At 33.8% G+C, this 21744-nt stretch overlaps 1 protein-coding gene across 1 annotated transcript in view; it reads right to left on the minus strand.

Moving 5' to 3' along the window:
• Positions 1-21744, minus strand: part of LOC126884309 (zinc finger protein 883-like) — a 56188-nt gene that overhangs the window by 26607 nt on the left and 7837 nt on the right. Inside the window, exon 3 of the mRNA XM_050650246.1 lies at positions 1102-1310. Coding sequence (XP_050506203.1) covers positions 1102-1310 — 209 coding nt within the window. The remainder of the gene's footprint in view (positions 1-1101; positions 1311-21744) is intronic.

Here is a 21744-nt window from a genome sequence, read left to right on the forward strand (position 1 = left end):
TGAAACCAATTGTGTCGCAAATTCCTCAGTAGAATGCAGTAAGATGGTTACCCATACTGAAAGAGGAAGTAAATAGAAAGAAAATACCACGATTAGTAAGTCAATAACATATCGAGTTAGTACAAATTTTATATTTTAGTATTACTTATTGCATATCTATGTATTATTAATATTATTTATAATTTAAACATATTAAAGTCAGAATTTGGTATTAGTTTTTTGAAAGTAAATTAAATGTAAGAATAAATACTTACGATGTCGGGATAGTATCACGAGGTTTTTTTCCTGGGTTTTCCCTCGTGATTTACTATGGAATCTCTAACGCGAGAATTTTACTGTCATCGTTGCATTTGGTTGTCTTTTTAAAGACAGATCACATGCTATGATTTTTTTTGTGACGGATATTCTTGAGTTGGGATTGATTTCATGTAATCGAATGAACTATCTTTTAGTAAAGTCGTCCCAGGAACGCAACTCATAAATATTGGCGGTATCATTTTAAAGTCTTCTACTTTAAAATGTATAATATACGTCTGAATTGCCAATATAAATGAGTCAGATTAAATAAATTATTAGAAGAATTTTTTTACTTAGCAACAACATTTTTGTTTATTTTAGTAGTATTTTGATTTTGACAACGAAACCCGATTTGGGCTTCGAAACGTTAATAAAATCATTTTTTTGGTAAAATTGTGGCTTATTTCCCATTAAAAGTAATTTATTATAAAAATGCCACAAGAAAATAGCTTCAGAACAACATTCGTGTTATTATCCCATGTCTGTCAGGAAATATTAAAGAAAAAATAAAATAAAAGTTTAACTTTGACACCCTGTATTGCGGTTATTATCACCTTTCGTACTAAGGTAAGTTAGCTTAAATCGTCCTATTTTAACCTCAGGAATCTAAGGTTAAGCTATGGCCCATTCTTTAACAAACACACTGTATACTTGTGACAGCAAGCTAATGGGTCGGTAGTTTCTAAGGTCGCTGATTAAAATTAATAACTACTGCCAAATATCGAGGTGGACTCTTTTCTTTGGTCCACCCTGTATAAGTAAGTACAAATAAAGATTATAACCTGTCTGAGTCAATTTTATTACCTGAATGAGTTTTAATATGATCCTCTAGATGAGCAAATTGGGTAAACTTTCTCTGGCAAGTAAAACATTCAAACCTTCTTTCACCAGTATGGATTCTCATGTGCTTACTTAGGTTACCGTTTACCGAAAACTTTTTATCGCAAACTGTGCAGGCGTATGGTTTTTCGCCGGTGTGCTTTCTAGAATGGACATTTAGTTGTGTAGTATCCCTAAAAAATGTAATATGTAATAATAAGGAACTTGCACATAAAAATATTTTTGTATAAAATTGTTAATTTATGTTTAAAAATGTTATATTCAAAATATTACGTCTTAACAATGAATGGTGTACGTACAACAACTGATCAAAGTTCCGCGCGCAAAATTTCCGTTTCAAACAACTTCAAAAGCGCGAGCTGGGGTCTGACGTCACCAACCACTGCGTTCTAGTTCGCCCGTTCGATGAGCTATTGCATTTAATGCATTCTGCCATTCTTAGTTGTGCCTGTTGAATAACTGTGTTATTATTGTATTGTATTTTATTGTAACAATATTATTGTATTTAGTGTATAATATACTTTATCAAAGTTGAAAACAAATCTGCGTAGCGTAATATAAGTACTATATAGTACCGGAATGCCAAAGCACAACTGTCAGAACATCCAACAAACAATTTTTTACTCTACTAGTAGAATCAAAACGTCGATTAAAATGGCTAAAGGCATGCTTGCGAGATAAATAGGATATTTCACAAAGTAGCAAAGGTCTTTATGTCTGTGAGGATTATTTCGATGTGAGTATTTATCTAGTTAGGTACCTAATAAGATATTTTCTATTTCAAGAAAAAATATTAGTTGTCGTTTCATGAAATGTGCCTGCTTAAACTTGTTTATTGGTTGCAGTTGGAACAAGACATGGATAACTATATATAATTCAAGATTATTGGTGGTCACAAAATTATTAAGTCAGGTATTGTCCCGCACATATTTGATTGTCAACCAGTCAGGAAATGAGCTTTTTTCAGCCTGTGAGGGAAGCAGCCCTCTAAAGGGTTAAACGACAGCTTCTTGAAGATGTCGCTTCTACATCTAAGTCTGTTCTAGAGGACAATGATGATAAGAGACAGTGTGATCCTAATTTCACAACCTTAGTTCAATCAGGACCTGAATTAAACCAACCAGCTTTACTTCAAAACGGTATCTCAATAAAGGTATTCAGTGTAAATTTCAAAGGAGTGTTACAGTCGGGTTGCCGCCATTGCAAATACATAATAAGGATGCAGGAACTTCACCTATAAAAGACTTGAAACAATATTTCAAGATACAAAAAGTGAACCAGGAAGTTTTGTATTTTAAGATAATAGTGAAAATAGTGGTAGTGATGACTATTGGTACAATGAAAGTGTTTCTGTATCTTGCGATGAAGATGCGAAAGAAGAGGAAGCAAAACAATTTAAAAGTTTGTCTCTGAATTGTACAGCGATGAAGTTTCAATACAGACCTAGATTGTACACGTTTCATTTTATACGTTTTAGTTAATGGAAAAACATTGTAAAACACAAACAATGCATCTATTTTTAACTCTAAAAAGATAACAGGACACACATTTATGTCTCTTGGAGAGGATTTCGCCATAAGCGAAAGAAATGCTTCGAGAATATTTGCAAAATCTGTTCCATTAATCAGTAAATATTTAACATCTGTATTTTTAATCTCCAAGTTAGTTTAATTAAATTAAACTTACCCTTACAATCCCCAGATTAACCTAATCGATTTGTTTTGAAAAACCCTCATGAGTAATAGTACTTATGCGTTTAAACCCTTTACCCGTTGTCCTAGATGAGCGACGGAAAACGACGCGACGCGATGCGATGCGTTGCGATGCGATGCGACCAGTAATTCACGCGACGTGTGGCTTATGTAGCGTCGCATCGCGTCGCTTTCCATCACTCAAACCAGGACAAACGTGACGATGTCAATTATTCATTCCTATTCTTAAGTGTGGGGAAGTATACGGCAGTATTACTAGAAAATTGATATTTTAAATACTTAGCTAAAAAATTCCATAAACGAAAAAGAAAGCCAACAAATGTCATACATTTAGAACGAGCAAATTTGGAGAGTTTAATCATTTATATCGGAAATTAATGAAATAATCCACGTTGGTTTAAAGAGTATTGTGGCTTATTCACTTTCAATTATATCATTGCAGCTGTTAAACTCAGTATTAATAACTGAGCTATCAATAACTATCAATAAGTAATTTTCAAAAACCAAATTCTATTGAGGAGAGGCTGTTATTGACTTTAAGGTATGTTAATGAAAAAACACTGGTACTATATAGTTATTATTAGTTTTTATTTATTTAATAAACTATTGCGTAGCATAATTTGAATTGAAAAAAGCAATGGGGCGTCACACTGTGTCGTGTCTCGTCGCGAACAAATCAAGTTCGCACTTCGTCGCGTCTTGTCGTAGACTGATTAACCCGAAAACGTAGGCCATACACAAATACAACCATTACTTGATATTTTCGCGTCGCGTCGCGTCGTGTCGCGTTGTCGCGTTTGTCGTTCACCTAGGACAACGGGTTAGAAAGTAGCAATTTCTAAAGATTTATAAATTTTATATTGAAACTAAATAAACTGATTGTAGAACTATACAAGAATATAAATACTACCTGGTATTTTCCAATTAAATACGATTAAAATGTAATATACAATTTCCGTAATACTCTAATCGCGTTGTTTTCGACTCCTAGCCTGGTTGACCGTGGTCCGTGACGTCAGACCAATAGAAGAACGTTCAAGCGCCTCCTAAGAAATTTGAATTTCATAGCATTTTCAAAGCGTCGTAATAACCGTATGGGTTTAAATATGCTTTTTCTCGTGAGCATTTTTCAGTGCGTCACAGTTTTTCGATTTCTTTCTAACGCATTAAATTGTATATGACAGAAAAAAAGGCACGTCGGTGATTACTTTGGTAATTATTCTAGTTCGGTGATTATTCTAGTTGTCGATAGATGGCGCTATAATAGAAAAAAAATTATTTAGTAATTATATAATATATCTACGAATATAATCTGTACAAGTTATAAGACTATACAAATCAAAGAAAATACCATTTTATAAATGCAATAAAGACAATTGATTTGTTTTTATGCCCAATTGCAAATAAAATTTGACAACTGTCAGATTTAACTAAAATGTCATGTTAGAATAAATGTTATAAATGTATATTATCACGGTCTTACCTTTTTTCTATCATTTGTGACGCACTGAAAAATCCTCATGAAAAGAACCATATTTGTTTTTTTGCATGCAAGCGTTTTAAGATCATGTTACCTTATGTTTATAATATTATTTTAATATTTAAAAATGTATGCAAGTTCCCTATTGAATTAATCAAAAACCTGCAAAACATGATGTGACATGTAGTCCATGTGCTTAGACCGCTCCCGTCTGAAAAAATTTCTGATTCGGTTTCTTTGTAGATTCCTATTCAAAAATGTCCCCTTTAAACAAATCTGAGGTGCCGGGCGGAATTTTTGGGCAGAAATTGTTTAAACAATTTTTTTAAACAAATACAAAAGATCACCTTTTTTTGACACGAAAAATATTTTTTTAGATTTTTTGGGCCATTCTAAACAAGAAGGTATCTTGTGATTTTTCTCAAAAATTGACAGTTTTCGAGTTACAGGCGATTTAAAATCTGAAAAATGCGAAAATAAGCATTTTCAAGACTTACAAAACCCATATTTAGGTTAGTATTTTTGAGGTTGCCAAGTACTTAAATTGTAGTTTAAACATTCATTTTCAAGATTCTGAAGAGTGGTCGGATCTAATCTTAATTTAGATCGTCGTTTTTTAATTGTTAAATATACGTGTCTATCCGATTTTTTTGCCGGTGCGGCGCGTTCTATTTCAACAATCTCTTATTTTCTACGAAAAATATTTTTTCAGATTCTTTGGGACATTCTTCATAAAATAGGTTTCTTGTCATTTCTCGCAAAAGTTAATAGTTTTAAAGTTATAAGCGATTTAAAATCCGCAAAATGCGAAAATACGAATTTTCGGATTTTAAATCGCTTATAACTTTAGAACGATTAACTTTTGAGAAAAATGACAAGAAACCTATTTTATTTAGAATATCCCAAAGAATATGAAAAAAATCGGATAGACAGGCATATTTAATATTTAAAAACGATGGTCTAATTTAAGGTTAGACCCGAGCACTCTTCAAAATCTTGAAAATGAATGTTTAAACTACAATTTAAGTACTTGGCAACCTCAAAAATACTAATTTAAAAATGAGTTTTTAAGCCTTGAAAATGTTTATTTTCCCATTTTTCAGATTTTAAATCGCCTATAACTCGAAAACTATTAATTTTTGAGAAAAATCACAAGATACCTTTCTTGTTTAGAATTACCAAAAAACCTAAGAAAATATTTTTCGGGTCAAAAAAAGGTGATCTTTTGTATTTGTTTAAAAAAATTGTTTAAACAATTTCTGCCCAAAAATTCCGCCCGGCACCCTTCAGATTTGTTTAAAGGGAACATTTTTGAATAGGAATCCGCAAAGAAACCGAATCAGAAATTTTTTCAGACGGGAGCGGTCTCACCACATGGACTAATGATAAACACTGTGAAATGTAAGACCCACCGCATACATATAATTTTTAGTAGAACAACTATTTAGTTGTGTATCATAAGTCTCTAGCAATATATTGAAGTGCGCATACTGTCAACTCGATAGTTGCTCGACTAAAAAAACAAAAGACATCCTCGATCGCCTTTTGACTGAAAAGTCGCAAAACTATCGACAAGCAGGTCAATTCCTATGGCGTTAGATGGACCCTCGCATACATTCGACTAAACAGTTATTTGACCATTGTTCAGTTGGGAGTAGAGACACGGAAAATCAGTATAGTCAGTATAGTGGTTCCCAAACCCTTTTTTCAGTCAGTCATTTAATTTTGACGTCATATAGGATTTTAAGAATGTCGCAAATCATTACATCACATTTTAGTTAAATCTGACAGTTGTCAGAATATTTATATTTATATAAATATCAATATTTATACAAATATTTGTCTGAATAATATTATTTAAATTATTTTTTCTACAACCGTGTTAAAAATGCAATTTTTAGCACTCCATACGAGCGTTAAAAATGCTACTTTAAGGCACTAGTGCTTTAAAATATTTTTAAGGCACTGCAGTTCGTATTGACCGCACAGACAATTTTGATGTAATGTCAAAAAAATATAAAAATGGAATGTCAGTCAAGTTCAAGTAAAAGTTTTTGTAGATATTGTCCTGTAATTACGTTTGTAGAAAAAATATTGTATGATACGCGTGTTAAAAAGTACATTTTTAAGGCACTCATGTGAATTGCAGAACTCGCTATCGCTCATTCTGCAAACTTTCACATGCGTGCCTTAAACGTGTACTTTTAACACTTATATCATAAATAATTATTAATGTAAAAATAAATAAAAATAAAATCAAATTTCACTATAGGTCCGGTCCTGAACATAGTAACACAAACTGTGTTTACATTTCAGTCCCAAAAAATCATCTTTTTCATAGTAGTGTATATCCAAATAAACTTGAAAATAAGCAAAAAGTAATAGTATATAGTGCAGTTACCTTACGGAATAAACCAGTGAGTTTTTATTATTTATTTATTCAAAACATTACAAAGCATACCGTTTGTAAGGTTAAGTGAAGGCCGAAAGGCCAGTTCTCGGAACTAGTTCTGGTTCTGAAACTGATTCATAATTACTAATGAGTTTACCAAATGATACCAGATCCGACCTAACTAATTTGTTAACAATCATGACTGAAGATCATCAACAACCTCAACAAAACAAAACCTCATATTCAGCTGTGCTTAACAATGCTTCTTCAATTCAGTTTCCTTCAAAGCTTCAAGAAATTTTATTTAATTCGCTACCTGATACTAAAATAGAAGAGTACTTGATAGCACTTGGTGAAGTTGTTCATCCACGGAATATTTTATTTTCATCAAGGCTATCAAATAACAGAATATGTATTTATCTCTCCAGCGAATCCCTGGTGGAAAAATTTATGTCCGGTCCAGCACAAATAACAATCAAAGGCGACAATCTAAAAGCACGAAAATTGATAACTCCGAACGAAAGACTGTTACTATCGGGTGTTTGCCCTTCTATTCCACATATTCTAATAGAGAATGAGTTAGCCAAATTCGGTCTTAAATTAATGTCACCTTTAACCTTCCTTAGAATCGGTAGTCAACTTCCAGAATTTCAACACGTCCTCAGTTTTAGAAGACAAACTTATATTCAACCACTTGTAGATATAGACCTTCCTTCTTCTTTCTTATTGTCATATGATCAAACTTCGTATCGCATATATTTAAGTTTAGATAAACCTTCATGTTTTATCTGTAGGACCACAGGTCACATTGCAGCAAATTGTCCAAATCATAATCAACAAAATGATTCCTCTCATATCCAACACCAACCGCAACAACCAATACAACAACAACCAATACAACAACCAATACAACAACAACCAATACAACAACAACAACCAATACAACAACAACCAATACAACAACAACCAATACAACAACAACCACAAGAATCCCCCCAGTCTATTCCATCACCCCTAGAAATGGAACCAAATCATCCAGTCAGTAATTCTAGTGCCGAACCTTCACTTAACCAACAAACAGATACTAATTTAATGCCCCCCGTATTAATTATGGAAACTAATTGTACATCTAAGGATCAGTCAACGACCAATAAGAGAACAATTTCGGAAATTAATTCTACTCCATCTCCCACTGAAGAATTAGATAAAGAATTTAAAATACCAACACAAACCAAAAAGAAACAAAAAAAGCCAACTGAATCAATTCAGGAAATAATGATGCCAACAAAAATAGTATTTCACGATACGTCAAATAATTTTAACTTAACATATGAACAAACTGTTGACTTTTTTGAAAATTGTACTAGCTCGACTAACCCCCTGAGTTTACTACAAACATACACAACGGATATATCTAACTTTGTAAACATGATAACAATAATTAAGCCATACTTTACAGAGAAAAGCATGAAAACCAAATGCACTAAATTATTAAAAAAAATCCAAAAACTGCTAGACGATCCCACTTATCAAGATAGTGATTGTTCGACAAATTCAGCTCCAGAAATAAACTAAAATCTTCGATCCGATACTACAGTGGAATGTTAACGGGTTTTATCCCCGTTTAGAAATGCTTAAACATTTATGTTCAATAATCTCACCATCAATAATATGTTTACAAGAAACAAACTTTAAAGGATATCATAGTTGAGACATGAAGAATTATTCTTGTTTCCATAAAAACCGAGACAACGCAGATATCGCTAGTGGAGGAGTTGTTACGTATGTTAACAAAAAATATGAATCAGAAGCTGTTCAATCTCAAAGTAATCCCTTAATTTGTAATCTCACATTTTTTCTTAACTTCCTAAACTTTTATAGTTTCACCATGTATAATTGAAACATTGGGAAACATCGAGTAATATTTTAATAATTAGAGTCCATTCAACCTGCAAACTTAGTAAATTGCCAAATAATGTATTTTCCAATTGAACTTTAAGTTTTGCAATAGCTTCCTTTAAACTGTAGTTGCAACCTTTCAAAACGCAAGGTCCGTAGTTCGGTTGTCATGCAACTTATTGATGAATTGCATATTTTGACGAGATTATAAATTTACCAAGGGGACTATTTTGGGTTGCAGTCTAATTGAAATAGTTACCTTGTTAACAAGTGCGTAAGTCGTTGTTAGAAGTTACGCCGAGTGTAATTATTATCAGTAGCTGTCATTAAAGGCAGTCTATCATAGAAATTTACCTGAACATCATCTATAGTGTAATTACGTAGCTGTCAATAAAACCATATTTTTTCTCCACACTCAAACATTTATTTACCATCGTCGATCGAGAAGAAGCGGACAAAGGGGCATTACAAAACAATTCGATCCTGAGATCTGCGTCGAATTGTCCAGAAGCATTAGTAATCAATAGTAATTTAGAAGTAGTAGGAGTATCAGTGTCCTTTCCACAAAAAATGAATATCTGTAATATTTATATTCCACCTGACTTACCTATCACAGATTCCCACTCCCAGAATAATCGTTGGTGATTTTAACAGCCATAATCCAATATGGGGATCTCTTGGAATAAATTCCAAGGGCAAAATTTTAGAAAACATAATTACCTCAAAAAACCTAAACGTACTGAATGATGAACAATCAACAAGATATAATATTCATACAGGTACTTCATCAGCTATCGACCTGTCATTATGTGATCCTGTACTTACAGCAAAGTTTTCATGGGATGTAATTCCGTTTTTATTTGGAAGTGATCATTATCCTATTAAAGTCTCTTTTAACAGTAATTATGAAGATACTAATACAACCCCAATTCCAAAATGGAATCTAAAGAAAGCCGATTGGTATTTATTCAAAAAGTATATTCAACAGAACTGCCATAGCTTAAAAGAAGTCACCGAAAATCATCATATAGATGAACTTTTGAATTCGTTTATATCATTAATCCATCTTGCCGGTGAAAATCATATAGGTAAAACACAAACTCTACATAAAAGAAATTCATTACCATGGTGGAACGCAGAGTGTACTGACATAATAAAGAAATATAAAAAATCCTTTAACAAATTGAAACGTCACAAAACACTTGAAAATACTATAGAATATAAGAAGTTACGGGCTCAAGCTAGATATATAACTAAAAAGAACAGAAAAAAATCTTGGCAAGAATTTATGTCTTCTATTAATTCCACTATGCCTATAAGCACCGTATGGGAAAAAGTTAGAAAAATATCTGGAAGTAATACCTATAAAAAGATTCCATTTCTATGCAATAACAAACAGATAGTAACATCTAATAACGAAATAGCAGATTTATTAGCAAAACAATTTGAAATGAACTCGAGCAATAAAAACTTTTCTAAAGAATTTATCAATACCAAGATGATTTCGGACAATAAATTAATAGATTTTAATTGCATTGAAGATAATCCTCTTAACCTTCGGATGACCAAGTGGGGGAAATTGTGACCCCAGCGTATGATTTTCTTTAATAAATTCAAAAGTATTTTCAATTTTTAACTCATTATTTTTTTATTTGACTTTAATATCATTCTAGATATCCTCATATTTTGAAATAAAAAAATCCCTATATTTTACGAATAAAAAATATATTCTGAAGTTGATGTTTAGTAAAATACCGTCTATTATGTGTAATTCCAAGTAGTTTTACGCTAATGGCGTCGACTTTGCAAAGTAACAAGACACTTACTCAACATACACACTACACATGACACTAATACTCATGTTGTGACTGGCTAAATGACATAAAGTCCATGCCAAAAAAAAAAAAAAAAATTGAAGGCACTCGTGGGAGTGCCGACAGAAGTGAAAACTTCTTATAGTATATAAATTACGAGCTCAATGCTTTTACCCCATCCTAAAAGAAGTGCTGTACCTATATCATATACGATATACGCGATGCGTATGCCCTGTGCTATTTATGTATACATACACATAATTTATATATGTACAAAATTTATTTCAGCGAAGTGATGACCATAAAGAAAATTTCAATTCAAAAATTTATTTCGTCGAAGCGATAACGGTCGCTAATTTAATAATTTTCCTCATCCAAAAAGTGCACAACGTCCCTCAAGAAGTTTTCACTTCAAATATTTATTTCGTCGAAGCGATGATAGTTGTTAATTTATTACTTTTTTACACCGAAAAAGTACACAACGTCCCTAAATAAGTTTCATTTTAAATATTTATTTCGTCGAAGCGATTACGGCCCTAATTCAATACTTTCCTCCATAAAAAAGTGCACAACGTCCCTAAAAAAGTTTTTACTTAAAAAATTTATTTCGTCGAAGCGATAACGGTCGCTAATTTAATAATTTTTTCTTATCCAAAAAGTGCACAACGTCCCTCAAGAAGTTTTCATTTCAAAAATTTATTTCGTCGAAGCGATGAAGGTTCGCTAATATAATATTTTCCCCATCCAAAAAGTGCACCTCAAGAACTTTCCACTTCTAAAATTGATTTCATCGAAGCGATGACGGTCGCTAATTTAATACTTTTTTCCATCGAAAAAGTGCACAACGCCCCTAAAGAAGTTTCACTTCAAATATTTATTTCGTCGAAGCGATGGATGACAGTCCCTAATTCAATACTTTTCCCCCATCCAAAATGTGCACAACGTCCCTAAAGAAGTTTCACTTCAAATATTTATTTCGTCGAAGCGATGAAGGTCCCTAATTTAGTAATTTATCCCCATCCAAAAAGTGCATAACGTCCCTAAAGAAATTTTTGACTTCAAACATTTATTTCGTCGAAGCGATAAAGGTGGCTAATTTAATATTTTTCTCCATCCAAAAAGTGCACAACGTCCCTCAAGAAGTTTCCAATTCAAAAATTGATGTCATCGAAACGACGACGATCGCTAATTTAATACTTTTTCCATCGAAAAAGTGCACAACGTCCCTAAAGAAGTTTCACTTCAAATATTTATTTCGTCGAAGCGATGACGGTCTCTATTTTAATATTTTTCCCCATCCAAAAAGTGTACAACGTCCCTCAAGAAGTTTTCACTTTACAAATTTATTTCATCGAAGCGATGACGGTCGATAATTAATACTTTTTCCATCCAAAAAGAGCACAACGCCCCTAAAGAAGTTTTCACTGCAAATGTTTATTTCGTCGAAGCGATGAAGGCCGCTTATTTATTACTTTCTCCCCATTCAACATCCAAAAAGTGCACAACGTCCCTAAAGAACTTTTCACTTCAAAAATTTATTTCGCCGAAACGATGACGGTCGCTAATTTAATACTTTTTCCCCATCCAAAAAGTGCACAACGTCTCTAAAGAAGTTTTAACTTCAATACATATACGTACAAAATATTTATTTCGCCGAAGAGATGACGGTCGCGATGACGGTCGCGAAATAAATCCTTTTTCTCTATCGAAAAATAGGTTTTACATTTATTTTAAATTTAAATACTTCTATACAATTTACATATACATACAAATAATATATATAGCATAAGTGATGACGGTCGCGAATTCAATGCTTTTCCCCTATCCAAAAATCGCACAACGTCCCTAAAGAAGTTTTCACTCCAACAAGCAATTTACATTTCGTGAGTTCAATCAGAAAATAGATAATATTACTATTATTATACATATATTATGATAATATACGTACAAAATTTATTTCGTCGAAGCGATGTCGCGATGACAATCGCGAAATCAATCCTTCTTCCCCATTCTAAAATAGATTTTATATTTATTTTAAATTTAAATACTTCTACACAATTTATGTATACATACAGATAATAAATACACGTACAAAATTTATTTCGCCGAAGAGATGACGGTCGCTATGACGGTCGCGAAATAAATCCTTTTTCACCATCCAAAAATAGATTTCACATTTATTTTAAATTTTAATACTTCTACACAATTTATATATACATACACATAAAATATATATTGTACCTACAAAATTTATTTCGCCGGAGAGATGACGGTCGCTATGATGGTCTCGAAATTAATCTTTTTTCCCCATCGTAAAATAGGTTTTATATTTATTTTAAATTTAATACTTCTATACAATTTATATATACATACACATAATAAATTAATATATATATACAAAATTTATTTCGCCGAAGAGATGACGGTCGCTATGATGGTCGCGAAATTAATCTTTTTTCCCCATCGTAAAATAGGTTTTACATTTATTATAAATTTAAATACGTCTACACCATGTATATATACATACACATAATATATAGCATGAGCGATGACGGTCGCAATGACGGTCGCGATGAAGGTCGCGAATTCAATGCTTTTCCCCTATCCAAAGAAAGTGCACAACGTCCCTAAATAAGTTTTCACTTCAAAAATTCATTTTTTTGTTAATTGTCATTTTTGACCTGGGGTCATTCCCCCCCTTGGTCATCCGTGTAACAAAAAAAGGTTGGTCATCGGAAGGTTAATATAACATTTAACATGGAAGAGCTTAATCACTCTTTAAGTACCAGCAAAAAATCGGCGCCAGGACCAGACGATATTCCTGTTAGTTTCTTACAAAATCTACCAGATAATGGAAAACAATATCTTCTTAACCTATACAACAGAATTTGGACTAATAATGAGTTTCCCCACAAAATGGACGCAGGCGATAATAGTTCCATTACTAAAACCAAATAAACCACGAACTGATTCCGAATCCTATAGGCCAATTTCGCTTACCAACACAATGTGTAAAATCTTGGAAAAAATGGTGAATAATAGACTAAGGTGGTTTTTGGAAAATAATAAATTAACAATCAATGAACAAAGCGGCTTTCGCAGGAACAGATCCACTATAGATAATTTAATTGACCTAGAATCCGAGATAAATGAATAGTTTGCAATTGGACAGGAATGTCTTGCGATTTTTTTCGATATAACAAAAGCGTTTGACATGGCTTGGAGATACGACATTCTTAACACACTAAGTCATTGGGGCGTCAAAGGTAACATGCTATATTTCTTTCAAATTTTCTTAGTAAGAGACAATTTAAGGTTAAGATAAATGGTACACTATCCAGCACTAAAGACCAAACAAATGGAACACCTCAAGGATCTGTTATTCGTTCAACACTATTCTTAGTAGCAATAAACAAAATCTTAGAAAACTTTCCAAAACTTGTTAAAGCGAGATTATACGCTGACGATTTAGTTATATATTCAAGAGGAAAAAATATTCTTTCTATACAGAAAAATTTACAATGTGCATTAAATCACCTTGAAACCTGGTCGAAAGCTGTAGGATTGCAAATCTCTACAACCAAAACTAAATGTATTTTATTTTCAAAAAAAACGGCAGTCTACAACTCCAGATCTTCAGTTATATGGAAACAATTTAACTTATGTGGAACACTTAAAATTTCTAGGAATGATCTTTGATAAAAAACTATCTTGGAAGTACCACATTATGCACATTAAACAATCCTGTCAATCTGGTCTCAGTTTAATGCGTACACTGTGCAATCGTAATTGGGGCTCAGATTGTAAAAGTTTGATTCTTATTTACAAATCTCTAGTACGATCCAAACTCGATTATGGATCAATTGTATACTCATCTGCAAAGAAGACACTTCTTGCTCAACTAGAAGTCATACAAAATACAGCATTAAGAATAGCCTCAGGAGCATTCTGTAGTAGCCCCATTAATAGTTTACAATGTTTAACCGGAGAACCACCTTTAAATTTCCGAAGAATGTACTTTTCATTAACATACGCATCATCCATATATGCAATAAAATCGCATCCCACTTTCCACCACACTATTGCAGAACGTTTCAAAGAAACTTATGTAAATAAAAAAAAAGAACGAACCCCCCTTTTACGAGAGAATCAGTAGATATCTCTCTCTCCATAATATTCAATTCCCAAAATTTTTTAATCAGACAAATACAGTTACTCCTTTCCCCTGGACCTTTCCTCCTGCAATATGTGATCTAACTCTTTCTAAATACAATAAGCTTGATACCCCCCATGCAACAATTATTCAATCTTTTCTCAACAATCACTATACAATGTCCGAATATACCAATGACATAAAATATTTATATTTACGTCGCTGAAAAATACTAACCTAGAAATTACAATTGTCATTTTACCATATGATCGATTATTATTGTGTCAAATTATCTTTATGGTACATCGGGGCAGGGCCCGCTTGTGAGCCCTTTAGACACTTAGGCCTCCTACGGCGGGTCCATTGTAGCACCCCTATCTTACGGACCAGGTTCATGATAACCTGGTCCTCCAGCGTTTATGGGTCCCAGGTTGCACCGAGCTCCCATGCTAGTCCCCCAGAAACCTTATGGCCTTACAGAAAGCCACACGTCTCTTAAAAGACAACTCCCTCACCTGGCTCGGCTGCATAGATGCCGATCCCAGGATCTGCCACCTCCGATAGGCCAATTCCGGGCACTCCCAGAGGACATGTGAGGAGGTTTCCTCCTCCTCATTACATAGACGGCACCGTGAGCCATCCGCCAGTCCAAGCAGATGAAGGTACCGTCGGAGTCTACAGTGGCCGGTGAGCATACTGACCACCAGGGAACATCTACGATCCAGAAGAAGCAGTTGGGCTGTAAGACCTTTGGATGGCCCCACTATGTGGAGCCTGGCTTGTCTCATACCTCCACAGCTAGCCCAGGAGTCCTGGAACTTCCGCAGAAGAAGCTCCCTGAGACTACCCTGACCGGTACTGAAGGGCACTCCAATCACAGGTTCGGGTCCCACCGGCAGAGTTGAGGATGAGCCCCGCCTTACTAGGGCGTCAGCCCGTTCGTTACCTTCCACAGCTGTGTGTCCCGGTACCCATACCAACCTAAACCTGTTGTTTATAGCAACGTCATCCAGAGCTCTCTTGCACTCAAGAACCAGCTTAGAGCTGATCTTGGGCGCTTCCAAAGCCCTTAGCGCTGCCTGGCTGTCAGAGCCGATAGAGATGGTCCTGCCTGAGCAAGCCCTATCTGTAATCTCTTGAGCACATGCCAGGATCGCAAAGATCTCGGCCTGAAAGACTGATGCATGAGAGCCGAGAGGCTGGCTAGACTCAAATCCGACTCCACCACCGTACACTCCAGCACCTGCCCGCTCGTCTGTTCTAGACTCATCTGTGAACCAGGTGAGCCCACTCCGACAGATCTCGTTCTACCCATTCCTCCCGGTCAGGAAATTGAACCAACAAATTGAGGGGACATGCTGTCCTGTACCATAGAAAGCACAGGAAAACACTCGATAGCCTGTCTCCAAATGTCACAATGGCTCATCCGCCCATTCGTTCCCAACCAGTATCCAGAGCAGTTGAGACGATAGGCTGCCATCATGGCTTCGTGCTCTACAATGGGATGTAGAGGAGGTAAGTCAGCAGAACCTCAAGAGCTGCTGTAGGAGTGGTCCTCATGGCCCCTGAGATGCCAACCGCTGTAGATGAGCCAATTGGACCTTGACTGAAGACAGTCATGCCCGTGGCCACCACACGATTGCCGCATACGTCAGTATAGGCTTTATCATGGATTGGTATATCCAATGTAAAATTTTCGGCTGCAGACCCCATTTGGCTCCGAAAGCTCTTCTGCACGCCCAGTAAGCTGCAGCGGCCTTCTTCAGCTTAGTGTCCAGATGTTCCTTCCATGACAGTTTAGATTACAGGATCACTCCTAGGTACTTCACTGACCTGGAAATCGATAATGTTTTGCCATAAAAGCTAAGATTTTTAGTAGATCCGATGACCCTTCTCCGAGTAAACGGAACCACAGCAGTCTTCTGAGGACTAACCTTGAGTGACTGCTCCCGACACCATTCTTTAACGAGCTCGAGAGCCACCTGAGCGACCTCGTGCACTGTTCCCGGGAAGAACCCCTCCATCAGTAAAACTACGTCATCGGCGTAGGCTTGTGCATACATACCTTGTTCCGATAGTCGCTGAAGAAGGCCGTCAACCAATTATCTTTACTCGCCTCATTGATTGGTTATCTATTTAGACTATTGTAATCGCCAACCGACCAAGTATAAGTCATTTTAATATGCAAATAACCGTCAAGTAATACATAATTTTTTAAGTTCAATGTATAATAATCAAGAGGTACGGTTTTTTCTGTCACTTTCAACTGTAATGCGTTAGAGAGAATTAGATAACCTGTGACGCACTGAAAAAAGGGTTTGGGACGATCTATACCGATCTTTTTTACCGGAAGCATTCATTATTTTTATCTAATTATTTTAAATAACGAAAAATATAAACTTTGTGGTTTAAATTATAATAATTATTAAAAAAATACACTCAAACATATATTGTTTTTAAATATGTTACAGACATTTCTAATAAATAATTGTTTTAATTGAACAGTAGAAAGTTACTTATTTCAGATTCATATTTGACAATGTGATTTGTTTCACTTTTGTTGTGGTAAGTCTTGTTCGTCTATAGGATATAATGATCCCGTTTAAAAAAAAACCTTTCGCAAGGTACAGAGGTAGCCACAGTTGTTTGACTATCGTTCAGTTGGAAGCATATCTACATAGAAACACGGAAAAGTGAATCATTTTGTGTGGTACAGGTAGGTTTATGATTGTTTAAAGTTTACTTTTATATTTATCTACAACTAACTTTGCAGTTCATTTGTTTACCTAATAAAAAATTAAGCACCCACTTCTGGAGTCGAACTTTTTGATATACTGTTTATTATATACATTTCTTAATCGAATTATAAAAAGTTATCCAAATAATACACGGAATTGAATGAAATAGAAACACCTCGATTGGCTAAGCAAACTATTGATATAAAAAGAATGGCAAATGCAACATTACAACAATCTTTGTTGAATATCTTAAAGGAAGATGTAGATGAGGACAAAAACTTTGCACTTTCAATAGTTCCTCCATTACAGTCTTTACAGACAACAAAACACTTGACGCAAAAATTCAAATTTTACAAGTATTTCAAACAAAAAAAATTGAAGAGTTAAGGACTTTACAGCTACTACACTAGCTACTTAATTACACAACCTTCCGGATATTCCACAATCAATTGTCCAACGTGCCGCCCATCTCAAGTATCAACAAAAATTCCACAAGGAATCATCAGTCGTCAACGAATTAACTCCGACATGTTAACACACTTAAATCTCCATTGCAACTATCGATTGTATGCGCACCCTATACAACTAAATAGTTTAGTCGAGAACAAATTGCAATACTCTCACGATTCGACTAAATAGTTGTTCGACTAAAAAGTTGTATGTATGCGGGGGCCCTAACGTCATGATAAAGTTCCAGAATAATGGAATATTCTCTCAAAATCCAGTATTTATAGGATAGAAAATGCGTTTTTAGCCCGATCAAATAATAATCTTACTTTAAGTGAAATAAGCATATTAAGAGGCAATCAACAGGTAGCAACAAACGCGTTCCAAGATTGCGGCTCTAATTTTGAATATTTTGTCGAGATATTTGGCACACATATTCGTAATATAATAAAAAATGGCGGTACAGAGCCCAATTTCAGAAATGTGTACGTGGAAATTACTCTATAACTAAATAAAATATTGAAAAAAGGAGCCTGTACCGCCATTAAGAAGAAAAAAAGGATAAACTTTCTTCAAATAAACTTTTTTATCCCATGCCTAGATTTTGTGTAATCTTGGAACTACTAAAATTTTTTATTTCTAACAAGAAATCGAACATATTATAACTAAATAACTAATTAGGCAACATAGAGAAACCTGCGTCAGAATTTCTCTAATCTGTTCTGTCATCTTTATCGATATCGATTCAGTGCAGTAGTGTGTTAATTTAAGAATTCGTTTTTGTTGTTTCATAGGAAAGTAGTGTTTATTGATAGTTAATTTATTATATATTTATTGTTGTTGTATAAGTTGTTGGCCTCTTTGAAAAAATAGATTGTTGTTAATTGTGAGTTTTAGTTATATGTAGGTAGGTAAGTATATTTTACGTAAATATATTTAGAATTCTAATGCGAGTATATAAAGTTTTAGGAGGATTTTTTATTCTAAAAATATTAACAATAGTTTAACAAAATGAAAAAAGTAAAACAAACGAAAAATAAAGTGAAACCTTCCAAGAAAAAGTCCATTAAAAACCGTGCCAAAATTATGCGAAAATCGAAATTTGTTTCGTTTCACAACAAAAAATGATTATTTATTATTGTTTTATTATTAGATATTGCATGCAAATACCTTTCTAAATACCTATCTTAACATAAAATTTTCACCCATTTTGGTTTATTTTTATAAATATCTATTTATTAATAATAAAATCGTTTTCTATTACTTCCATTTAGCGCGACTATGATATTGCCAGAATATTAATCTTAGATAATGTCAAAGATTACCACTGTTGCCAAAGTTTATGATACTATCTCCCGAAGTTATATTTTGCTGCTACCTGTTGATCGCTACTGTTTACTCTTAAGTACAATTCGCAGAATATCAAAAAAAAAATTCACGGCAAAATATTGAAAAATACGCCAAACAGCAAATTTTTACAGACACCTCAAAAAAATGCATTTTGCGGTGCAAAACTCGTCACTGGGTTATGTGAAACAAAGGATTCAAAAAGATTTTATTGGCTTATGAGTTTCTCGAGGTAACGCTGTCGAGTTTTTTATTTTTAACGATTTTTGAGTTCTTGGTATCACCTCGGAAGTCAAAAAACGAAATTATTTGTAATAAAGGGGTGAAAATCAACATGTTTATTATTTCTAAAAACATAACCATAAAAACAAATAACTTCATCTTATCTGTCTGTCAAATAGTAAAGTGATGCACATCGGAATATGTTTTTGAATCGCAGAGTCATCTACAAAAGAGAAGGCGAACAGTTGAGATGACGAAAAGTGTATTACTAACATCAGGACATACAGAGGGCCGGGCGCAGACTCTCACCACTTTATGGTAGTAGCGAGAATGAAACAGATCATACCATTTCTAAAGAACTTAAACACAGAAAATCGAAGAATGAATAGGACTATAAGGTTACTGAAAGAAGATGAAAAAGAAATTATGGACAAGCAATTAACGAGGGCATGAACAAAACCAAAGAAGAAGAGAATCCAGAACAAATGTGGGTAATAATTAAAGAGGCAGGTATGGTAAAACACAGTCGAGTAGAAATTTAAAAAATAGGAAATTATAGTTTGATGATGAATGTAGAAAATAATTAGAGGAGCGAGGTAAATTACGACTAAAAATGATGAAATTAAGATCAGAAGATGTTGCAAGTGAGTGCACTGAAAAAACGAAAACGAACTAAAAAAATATTAAGAGAAAAGAAGCGAAGATACAATGAAAAACTATTGGAAGAAATAAAGGAAAATTACAAAAATAAAGATATATGAAATCTATATCGTGGGACAAAAAAATGAAAAGAAAGGATATTTCGTTAAACCTCTATTTATGAGAGAACAAAATGGAAAAATTCTAATGAAAAAGACATTTTAAACAGATGGAAGGAATATTTCGAACATTTGCTGAATGGACAAGAAAATCTGGAAGTAAATTTAGATAACGAGGAAGATTGTCCAAGTACATAGACGAATCCAAATCATATCGACGAGATGTCTCTCACTAGGAAAGAAGTTAAAAATATCATAGAGTCTAAAAAATAGCAGAAGTCGAGGAAACAACCAAATAATATCTGAGATGTTCAAATATGAAGTAAATTGCATAAATGGAAAAATGCAGATATTAATCGAAAAAATATGGAATGAAGAACAATTACCAAAAGAATGGTCGGAAGCAATATCTCATTTACAAAAAAGGAGATAAGAGCGAATACAAAAATTACAGGGGCATAGCGTTGCTAAACGTCGCATACAAAATAATGTCAATGCATATAAATAATACTTATATAAAAAAAGAATGGAAGATATAATTATGGCGAATACCAGGCGAGCTTTGGGCAAGGAAGAAGCACAATAGAACAGATTTTCTTACTGATAGAGACACTAGAGGAAAGCTATCAATACAGAAACCGACTGTGATATTATTTATAGACTTTAAACAAGCATTTTATAAAGTAAAAAGAAAGGAAATTTATAAATCACTTAAAGAACTAGGAATAAGCAGAAAAATTATTAGCATTATACAACTAATACTAAGAAGAACTGAAACCAAAGTAAAAGTAAATAAAATAAAGATGTATACCAATTTTATTCACTTCGGTTGCAATGGGTGGGAAAAGCTCTCGATGCGAATCAGTTAAAATATGGAGAACAGTGCCTACGTTCTTTCCGATGAGGCTCCAATAAGAGCCGAAAATCGCGATTCAAGGGACTGGACTGCACTCCGTATTCTAATTGAAAAGTAAGATTGTTTTGCCTTCGCATTGCAACTGAATAAAAATGGTATACATTTTTATTTTATAGTCGTATTACTCCGTAGAGTAACTAAGTGCATTTTTCCGTTGGAACTTTACCAGCTGCAGACGGGGGACGTGAATTGCATAGTGTAGAATTCCTTCCCTCTCGTCTTCACTGCAGCATCCATTTGACTTGCAAGTTGTAGAAGTCTTGGAGGTGTCACCAGGAAAGTGTACCAATAAGTTTTCAATTTAAAAATCTTTTAGTAATATTTTTAATACTTTCAATATTAATAATTTACTATTAGGATTGAAAACTACTTCGTCCTACTTCGTCTAAAAGTAAATAATTAAATATTAGACAGTTTCCTAGTAAATGAAGGAGTAAGGCAAGATGACCCACTTTCATCTACTCTCTTTAGTCTCCTTCTGAAAAAACGTGTTGCAGGAAGACAATATAAATAGAAAAGGAATTAAATATCACAAAAAACATAAATTATCGAACATATGTTCAAAATACATACAAAGCTCATAAACTTAGTACATATTATGTACGTATGTACATACGTTTTAGTACAAGGAATAAAACGCCTGCATAATAAACAAATATATTGTATGTATTTCTGCATAAACAAAACAAAAATCCGCGGTCATATTTTGTCCATATTGTCATATTAATC

The sequence above is a fragment of the Diabrotica virgifera genome, chromosome 5 (genome assembly GCF_917563875.1).
Source record: "Diabrotica virgifera virgifera chromosome 5, PGI_DIABVI_V3a".
Lineage (NCBI taxonomy): Eukaryota > Metazoa > Arthropoda > Insecta > Coleoptera > Chrysomelidae > Diabrotica > Diabrotica virgifera.